General features: G+C 43.2%; 1 protein-coding gene across 1 annotated transcript in view; it reads right to left on the bottom strand.

The window, feature by feature from the left end:
- The window catches only part of LOC128702006 (nephrin-like), a 161,001-nt gene that overhangs the window by 32,412 nt on the left and 118,589 nt on the right, over positions 1-10,000 (bottom strand). The window contains exons 11-12 of the mRNA XM_070101414.1: positions 2,254-2,308; positions 1,038-1,224 (exon numbers count right to left, since the gene is read on the bottom strand). Coding sequence (XP_069957515.1) covers positions 1,038-1,224; positions 2,254-2,308 — 242 coding nt within the window. The remainder of the gene's footprint in view (positions 1-1,037; positions 1,225-2,253; positions 2,309-10,000) is intronic.

Raw genomic sequence — 10,000 nt, 5'->3', positions numbered from 1 at the left:
ATCCATCAGGCAGGTACCTGATCCATCAAGAGGGAACACCCACTAGGGAGTTTTTGAACTATCCCAAGGCACCTATCTCATTCCCTCCCTTCATCTTCCTCCCTTTCCATCTCCTTCAGATTCCTTCTTCTCTTATTCCTCCTCCTCCTCCTCCTTGTCCTCCTTCTCCTCCTCCTCTTCTCCAAGAAATAAAAAAAATTCTCTTGGCAAGTCTTCCACCTCTTCAGAAATTGGCATATCATGTTTCATCTCTCAGGGAAGTTGCCTGGATACTGGTGAGGGGCTCTTGATCCAAGAAACTGGACCGATCCTCCTCTTCTCCGGATCTAGATCTATTACATCCCATTTATATATATATATATATATATATATATATATATATATATATATATATATATATATATATATATATATATATATATATATATATGTGTGTCGTGCAGAATATGTAAAACTGGTCAATTAGCAAGAACTCATTTAAAATTAAGTCCTTTCTAAAATTTTTCTCTTATACGTTTAAAGATATGTTTTTTCATTAATGTTAATATAAAAATTTATAATTTTGCACCAAAAGAACTTAGAAAACTTACTAACCATATTATAACAAGCGCAATTTATTTTAGCCTAACCCAACTAAATATATTTTAGATTTGTTTACAATAATTTAATACTAAACAAACACAATGAAATATATTTTTTCGTTAGATTCAGAATGATTTTGGCAGTAAAGTATTGCACAGATTTTCACTTGTCCTATATAGCAAGATGAGCGTTGCTATTTAAGCCAAGATCGCAAGTTCTGCCCATTTGGCACGACATATATATATATATATATATATATATATATATATATATATATATATATATATATATATATATATAGATAGGGAGGTACCACCTCTACAGCTGGAATGGGGACCCTCATCTTCACAGAACACAATAAACGTACCTCAGGGAAAACTCAAGGTTCTCCCTGGAGCTGCTTGAATATTTTCTTCTCCTACCACTACATATATGAATCAAAATTCTTTACTCACCTGGTAATTGTGCCCCCAAAGGCACCCTTGGAAGTGTGGAAGGAGGAAGCCTCTAAGACGACTCCCTGGGAACTCCAGGAGATGTTTGACGGAGGGATGCTGGAGGAACTCTCACAGGAGATGCTTACTATCTCTCCTGCCTCCACAGTGCTGGGGGAGACCCAGCCTCTCACCTCCCAAGGAGCAACTGGAGGAGGAGACAAGATATATATATATATATATATATATATATATATATATATATATATATATATATATATATATATATATATATATATATATATATATATATTATGAACCACGAACAAGTGGTATTTAATTAATAACAAACTGCGGCTAGCCGGGGGATCGATCCCATGTTGTTTTAGCGCGCCTCGTGCGAAGAGCGAAAATTCAAGATGCCCTAAATCACTGAAGCATACAGTCCTACAAACAATATGAGCCTACACCACACCATCGTATGTCCTCGCAACATGAAGGAAGCCTAGTTCACTAGGCTCATGTTGTTTGTAGGACTGTATGGTACAGTGGTTTAGAGAGGGAGAGAGAGAGGGAGGGAGAGAGAGGGAGGGAGAGAGGAGGGAGAGAGAGAGAGAGAGAGAGAGAGAGAGAGAGAGAGAGAGAGAGAGAGAGAGAGAGAGACAGAGAGAGAGAGAGAGAGAGAGAGAGACAGAGACAGAGAGAGAGACAGAGAGAGAGAGAGAAAGAGAGGGCATAAGAAGAGGCACAAATTAGGTGACAGGCGCAGGGAAAGAGAGATAGAGGGGAGAGGGACAGAGGAGCTAAAAATGGAGAGATCTGAAGGGGAGAAAGAGGAAGATAAATGTGAGAAAGAAAGAAATGAGAGGGAGAGTAGAAAGGGGTTACTGATGATTGAAGGAGGAGGATCATACCTGATGAGAGGGGTGATTTGGTTGGGAAAAGAAAGAAGGTGAAGAGAATGAGGAGGAGGACGGAGATGAAAGAGAGGAAGAGGAGAAGGAAGAGGAGGAGGAGAAGGAGGAGGAAGAAGAAGAGGAGGAGAAGGAGGAGGAGGAGGAGGAGGAGGAGGAGGAGGAGGAGGAGGATGAGGAGTAGGAGAAAAAACTAATAGGAGGAAACTCAGTAAGAAGGAAAATAGAAAGAGAAGGACAAAGCTAAAATAAATTATTGCTCAGGAAACAAGGAGCTAAGATAGGAAATACCTAAGGTAGGATAGATACATTTCAAGATAGACAGAGCTGAAGTGGGATAGGCAGAGCTAAGGTAAAATAGAAGCTCTTAGCTTTTAACTATTGAGATAAAATATTTAAGCTCTTAATTACTAGGATAGTAACTCTTAAAGGCTTGAATAAAGAGCAAAGCTTTTAGACTAAGTAATGAAAGCTCTAAAGTTGAGAGAGAGAGAGAGAGAGAGAGAGAGAGAGAGAGAGAGAGAGAGAGAGAGAGAGAGAGAGAGAGAGAGAGAGGATGTTGACAACCAAGTGAAAGACTTCACTGGACACATCCTTAATCTACAACAAGAACACATTCCTCACCGGCAATATGTGACGAAGCCTACAGATCAGCCTTGGTTTGGCTTTCGTTGTAGAGAGCCTGCTACTGCTAAGTACAAAGCATGGCGAAGGTATAAGAGACATCCTACCACCTATAACAGGCACTTGCACACGCAAGCCTGTAGGCATATGGGTGACGTTCAAAAGTGGGCCATTGCTAAATGGGAGGTGGACACTAAAAGAAAGCTAGCATCAGGTAGGGTAGGCTCCAAAACCTGGTTGTCCCTGCTTAAGGACAGACAAGGTTATCTGCCTGATGAACTCATTCCACCTCTAAATCGACAGGATGGGACCACCTCTACTAGTAGTCAAGAAAAGGCGGACCTCTTTGCTGAACACTTTGCTACCAAAATGCAAGTTCCTGATCCAGCAAGGGACCCTCCTTGGCTAGCTGCAAGAACTGTGTCAAAACTGTCAGTGGTGACAATAAGGCAGGAGGAGGTGCATTTCCTTCTTAAATCACTTGACCAAGAAAAGGCTGTGGGCCCAGACAAGTTGAGCCCAAGATTGTTGAGAAGATGTGCAGACCAGCTAGCAGCACCTCTAACTCGCATCTTTCAGCACTGCCTAGTACAGTGTAAATGGCCCTCTCTATGGAAAGAGGCAAATGTAGTCCCTGTTCACAAAAAGAAGAGCAGCGCAGAAATCAGCAAATACAGACCAGTGTCACTCCTGTCAATCACTGGTAAGATCCTTGAGACAATAATCTCAAGACAAATGACAGAGTTTTTTGGCTACCACTCACTACTTTGTGATCGTCAATATGGCTTCAGGAAAGGTTACTCTGCTGCTGATCTGTTGTTAAACCTCTCCACTAAGTGGCACCAGTCACTGGATGAATCCAAAGTCAGCTGTGTGGAAGCACTGGACATTGCTGGCGGTTTCGACCGGGTGTGGCACCAGGGCCTCTTAGCAAAACTTCAAGCACTGGGAATTGCAGGCTCTACGTTATGTCTCCTCAGTGATTACCTTCATGGTAGATCTCTAAGTGTAGTTCTCAATGGAACGGAATCAGCAAGACATCCTATTGGGGCAAGTGTTCCACAAGGAAGCGTGCTGGGACCATTGTTATGGAATGTCTACTTCAACGACCTTCATCTCATCCCAGAATCACATGCATATGCAGACGACTGCACACTGACATTCACTTATCCAAGAGACGAAATGTCAGCTGCTCTATGCTACATCAATCACCAGCTAAGAGCTATGTCAGCTTGGGGAAATAGATGGCAAGTAACATTTGCACCTGAGAAAACGCAAATGATGATCATCTCTAGGCACCATGATGGTAATGCTGGTGCAGTAGTAAGGATGAATGGGAGGGTGTTGGCATCTGGAGAAGAAGTTGATATCCTTGGGGTGAAATTTGACTCCAAACTAACCATGAAGAACCACGTTGTAAATCTAGCAAAGAAGGCAGCCAGGAAGCTTACAGCACTTCGCCGTATCTCGCATCTGCTTGACAGTAGAGGTTGCAAGATTCTGTACAAGGCACAAGTACGCTCACACCTTGAGTATGCTCCACTTTCTTGGTTTGCCTGCCCCCCCTCTCATTTGCGACTGCTTGACAGAGTGGAGAACAGAGCAAGACGTCTCATCTCTCGTCTGGACCCATCCTGGATAGATCTGTCATTTCAGCAGAGCCTTCAACATAGGAGGGATGTGGGTGGCCTTACTGTTATGTACAAGGCCAATATTGTCGAAGTACCACACTTGGATCCACTTCGAGGACAGCGTGAAACAAGCTTTTATGCCACAAGACGGGCAGAAAGCAGGAATTTCACTCTGGCTGTACCCTTCTCCAGAACATCACTCCATCTGAGATCATACATACCCAGGATGACTCGAGTATGGAACACATTCGTACAGCATTATGATGTCAACGAGATAAAGTCAGTTGATCAAATGAAAATGCTGGCCCACAGATGGCTCCAACTTTATCCTGTTCCCTACTTGTATGTCTCATAACAATAAAAATGCTTTCAAATGAGCTGATGTAGGTAACAGCTCTTAGCTTGCCAATAAAGTTAGGGATCCTTAACCTGTAAATAGCTGTCAATAAAGCTAGGGATCCATAACCTTGTCAAACCCTGTGTAAAGAGAGAGAGAGAGAGAGAGAGAGAGAGAACAATAGTGTTTCATATATACACTGAGCAAAAGTCTTGTGTCTCGCTCTATGAGATTAACTCGACTTTGTCTCTTTTTTTCCTTTTCATCTCTTTCATGTCCTGTTCATGATCCTCTCTTGTTCAGGAGAAATGTTCACTACGTTCTCTTTTTCCTGTTTATTGTTACTGAGGCGCTGTCTAAATACTGTCTTTAGTGTGAATGGTTAATGCTTAGACTCTCTCTCTCTCTCTCTCTCTCTCTCTCTCTCTCTCTCTCTCTCTCTGTGTGTGTGTGTGTGTACTCACGTAATTGTAATTGTGGTTGCAGGGGTCGAGTCACAGCTCCGTGTCCCGCCTCTTAACTGATCACTACTAGGTCCACTCTCTCTGCTCCATGAGCTTTATCGTACCTCTTTTTAAAGCTATGTATGGATCCTGCCTCCACTACATCACTTCCCAGACTATTCCACTTCTTGACAACTATATGACTGAAGAAATACTTCCTAACATCCCTGTGACTCATCTGAGTTTTCAACTTCCAATTGTGATCCCTTATTGCTGTGTCCCATCTCTGGAACATCCTGTCTCTGTCCACTTTATCAATTCCACTCAGTATTTTATATGTCGTTATCATTTCCCTCCCATCCCTCCTTGCCTCCAGTGTCGTCAGGTCGAGTTCCTTTAATATTTCCTCGTAGGACATACCCCTTAGCTCCGGGACTAGTCTAGTTGCAAACCTTTGAACTTTCTTTAGTTTCCTGACGTGCTAAACCGGGTGTGGGTTCCAAACTGGTGCTTCATACTCAAATACACGCCTGATGTACACAGTGTTTAGTGTCCTGAACGACTCCTTACTGAAATGTCGTAATGCTATTCTTAGGGTCACTAGTCACCCATATGCTGCAGCATATGGGTGACTATCACCCTTTTTTTTTTAAATATAGGCACAATAGGTACTATCTTCCAAGTGTTGGATAATTTCCGTTTTGTATTGAATTTGTAAAAATTTTCCAAAGTTGATATCATAATTCTTTTGCAAGTTCTTTAAAGACTTAAGTTGCTATCCTGTCTTGTCTTACTTGATGGAAATTCTGGTTAATTTTTCAGAGAATTATTTCTCCACCTCAGTGATTTTTGCCGAGAGAGAGAGAGACAGAGAGAGAGAGAGAGAGAGAGAGAGAGAGAGAGGGAAGAACAGACAGAAGCAGACAGACATACAGACATTCATAGAGACACAGACAGACGGACAGTCACAGACAATCAGACAGACAGACAGACAGACAGACAGACAACATACAGACATACGGACATACAGACAGATAGGCAGACAGACAGACAGACAACAGACATACAAACAGACATACAGACAGATAGGCAGACAGACAGACAGACAGACAGACAGACAGACAACAGACAGACGGACATACAGACAGATAGGCAGACAGACAGACAGACAGACAGACAACAGACATACAAACAGACAGACAGACAGATAGGCAGACAGACAGACAGACAGACAGACAACAGACATACAAACAGACATACAGACAGATAGGCAGACAGACAGACAGAACAACACAAAATATCTCAACAACACATGACCTGGATTCTCAAAAATTAGCTCACTTTCTCTAAGCCACTCTCTCTCTAAGCCATTCTCCTTTAAGCCACTACAGAGGGCTTATATTGCCCTGGTAGCACACCTCTCTCTCTGCAGCACAGACACATGTTCCCCTTCTTCCTGGGACACAGCAACCCCATGTATCTTTTATGAGGAGGATACATGTTCTCGTGGTTAGTTGATGGCTTGGTTGGTAGCGTTCTCTGCTTAAACACTGAGGGTCAAGGATCGATCCCCGGCACGGGTGCAAATGTTGGGCATTTTTCCTTACACCTGCTGTCCCTGTTTACCTAGCAGTAAGTAGGTACGTGGGTGATAGCCACCTTACACCCGCTGTCCCTGTTTACCTAGCAGTAAGTAGGTACGTGGGTGATAGCCACCTTACACCCGCTGTCCCTGTTTACCTAGCAGTAAGTAGGTACGTGGGTGATAGCCACCTTACACCCGCTGTCCCTGTTTACCTAGCAGTAAGTAGGTACCTGGGTGATAGCCACCTTACACCTGCTGTCCCTGTTTACCTAGCAGTAAGTAGGTACCTGGGTGATAGCCACCTTACACCCGCTGTCCCTGTTTACCTAGCAGTAAGTAGGTACGTGGGTGATAGCCACCTTACACCCGCTGTCCCTGTTTACCTAGCAGTAAGTAGGTACGTGGGTGATAGCCACCTTACACCCGCTGTCCCTGTTTACCTAGCAGTAAGTAGGTACGTGGGTGATAGCCACCTTACACCCGCTGTCCCTGTTTACCTAGCAGTAAGTAGGTACGTGGGTGATAGCCACCTTACACCCGCTGTCCCTGTTTACCTAGCAGTAAGTAGGTACCTGGGTGATAGCCACCTTACACCTGCTGTCCCTGTTTACCTAGCAGTAAGTAGGTACCTGGGTGATAGCCACCTTACACCCGCTGTCCCTGTTTACCTAGCAGTAAGTAGGTACCTGGGTGATAGCCACCTTACACCCGCTGTCCCTGTTTACCTAGCAGTAAGTAGGTACCTGGGTGATAGCCACCTTACACCTGCTGTCCCTGTTAACCTAGAAGTAGGTACCTGGGAGATAGGCACTTTACATATGCTGTCATTGTTTACCTAGCAGTAAGTAGGTACCTGGGTGTTAGTCACCTTACACCCGCTGTCACGGTTCACCTGGCAGTATGTAGGTACTTGAGTGTTAGTAACCTTATACCTGCTGTTCCTGTTTATCTAGAAGTAAGTAGGTACCTGGGACTTCCTATCTAGTGTGCGAATGATGTCAGCTAAGATCTGCAATAATGTATCATGTACAACTTCTTCTTCTTCTTCTTCTTATTATTATTATTATTATTATTATTATTATTCGTAATTGTAGTAGTAGTAAGAATACTAGTAGTAGCAATAGGCATAGTTGTAGTTGTAGTTGTAGTTGAAGCAATAGTAGTAGTAGCAGTCGTAGTAGTAGTCGTAGTAGCAGCAGTAGTAGTAGTAGTCGAAGTAGTAGTAGCAGTCGTAGTAGTAGTAGTAGTAGTAGTAGTAGTCGTAGCAGTAGTAGTAATAGTAGTAGTAGTCGTAGTAGTAGTAGTAGTTGAAGAAGCAATAGTAGTAGTAGTAGTAATAGTAGTAGTAGACGTAGTAGTAGCAGTCGTAGTCGTAGCAGTAGTAATAGTAGTAGTAGTAGTAGTAGTTGAAGAATCAATAGTAGTAGTAGTAATAATAGTAGTAGTAGTAGCAGTAATAATAGTAGAAGTAATAGTAGTAGTAGTAGTCATCGTCGTAGTAGTAGTAGTAGTCGTAGTAGTAGTAGTAGTAGTAGTAGTCGTAGTAGTAGTAGTAGTAGTAGTCGTAGTAGTAGTCGTAGTAGTAGTGTGAAGGCTTACTCAGCCCTGTAACAACTTCAGTATTACCAAGGCTGGCTCCTCCTCAGGAAAATTAGTGAATAGAAAAAGAAATAATAACAGACAAAACAAACACTTTATTATATAGAAAATATAAAATGTAAAACACTTAAGTATGAAATATTAATCCTACATTAAAGAAAATGAAAAATGAAAAATATAAATGATAACTGAATTCAACGCTAATATGTATATGGGTGTCTGGTGTTGGTGACACTGTTGTTGAAATCGTAGCCGTTGCTGATGATGGGGGGGGGGGGTCGCAGGTGTTGGTAACCACCACTGGCTAGTTCTTTACAGATTAACGCCGTGAGTTTTATCCCGATGACAGGAAAGCAGGTTCTTTACCGCTGCAATGATGTGGGGTTACGTCATGCAATTTCATACAGGTGCACAGGTAGTTCAATACAAAATGGGACGTCTCCAGGACGTTAGTCCTTCTCCTGTTCTGCTCGTTGATTGCCAGGTGACCCTCACTGTCATCCAAGCTGAAAAGATAGACAGGTTACCCACTGCTTAAATAATCACTCTCCATGGCAGTGTACATTACTCAAAAGACGTGGTGATTATTACAACAGTCAACCTAGAGTAAGACTGAAAGGACTAAGTTTATTATTGGTCAAAAGTGAAGCTTTTAACCAATAAATCCACTAGAATACAAGGCAGGCATGTACTTACAGTAGAGTTGGGAGCTGTGAGTCGAGTGATTTACTGTTTGACCAGAGCCCCACAAGTCACCTTTCGGGGGGGGGGGAGAGGGAGGGGAAGGGATAGCGGGAGCTAGACTGACCCTACCTTAACAAGCAGCCGGCAATCAAACTATCACTTTCCGGGAGGGGGAAGAAAGGCGGGAGCTTGACTTACCCTACCTTAACTAGTAGCCGGTAATCAAACTATCGTTACTATATCTCTACTCCTATCTATTGAACTTTTCCCTCACAAGTAGTAGTCGTAGTAGTAGTAGTAGAAATAGTAGTCGTAGTAGTAGTAGTAATAGTAGTAGAAGTAGTAGTAATGGTAATAGTAGTAGTAGCAGTAGTAGTAATGGTAGTAGTAGTAGTAGTCGTAGTAGTAGTAGTAGTAATAGGAGTAGTAGTAGTAGTAATAGTAGTAGTAGTAGCAGTAGTAGTAGTCGTAGTAGGTAGGTGGTAGTAGTGGTCGTAGGTGAAGTGGTAGTAGTAATGGTATAGGTGGTGGTGGTAGGTAATAGTGAATGGTGTAGGTGGTGGTAATAGGTGGTAGTGAGGTAGTGGACGTGGTGGTGGTAGTGTAGGTGTAATAGGTGGTGGTAGGCAGGTGGCGTTAAGTAGTAGGTAGTAGGTAGTGGAGTGGCGGTGGTAGGTAGTAGGTAATAGTAGTGGCAGGTGGTAGGTCGTAGTAGGTGGTAGTAGTGGAATAAGGTGTGTAGGTAGTGGTAGAAATAGTAATAGGTGGTAGTGGTCGTATTAATAGGTAGTAGGTAGTAGTGGTCGTAGGTAGTAGTAGTAGTAATGGTAGGTAGTAGGTAGTAATAATGAAAGTAGTAGTAGCGGTAGTGGTGGCAGGTCGTCGTAGTAGGTAGTAGGTGGTCGTTAGTGGTAGGTGGTGGTAAGTGAATGGTGGTAGTGGTAGTGGTGGTAGGCGGTGGTAGTGGCGGTCGTGGTGGTAGGTGGTGGTGGTGGTAGGCGGTGGTGGTGGCGGTCGTGGTAGGTGGTGGTAGGTAATGGAGTGGTGGTAGGTGGTGGTGGTGTAATGGTAGGTGGTGGTGTTAGGTGGTAGGCGGTGGTGGTAGGCGGTCGTAGTGGTAGGTGGTCGTGGTGGTGGTGGTAATGGTAGTAGGTAGAGTAGTGGTGG

Source organism: Cherax quadricarinatus, chromosome 77 (assembly GCF_038502225.1).
Source record: "Cherax quadricarinatus isolate ZL_2023a chromosome 77, ASM3850222v1, whole genome shotgun sequence".
Classification (NCBI taxonomy): Eukaryota; Metazoa; Arthropoda; class Malacostraca; order Decapoda; family Parastacidae; genus Cherax; species Cherax quadricarinatus.
Note: the sequence above shows the minus strand (reverse complement) of the source record. Positions and strands in the feature narration are given on the sequence as shown.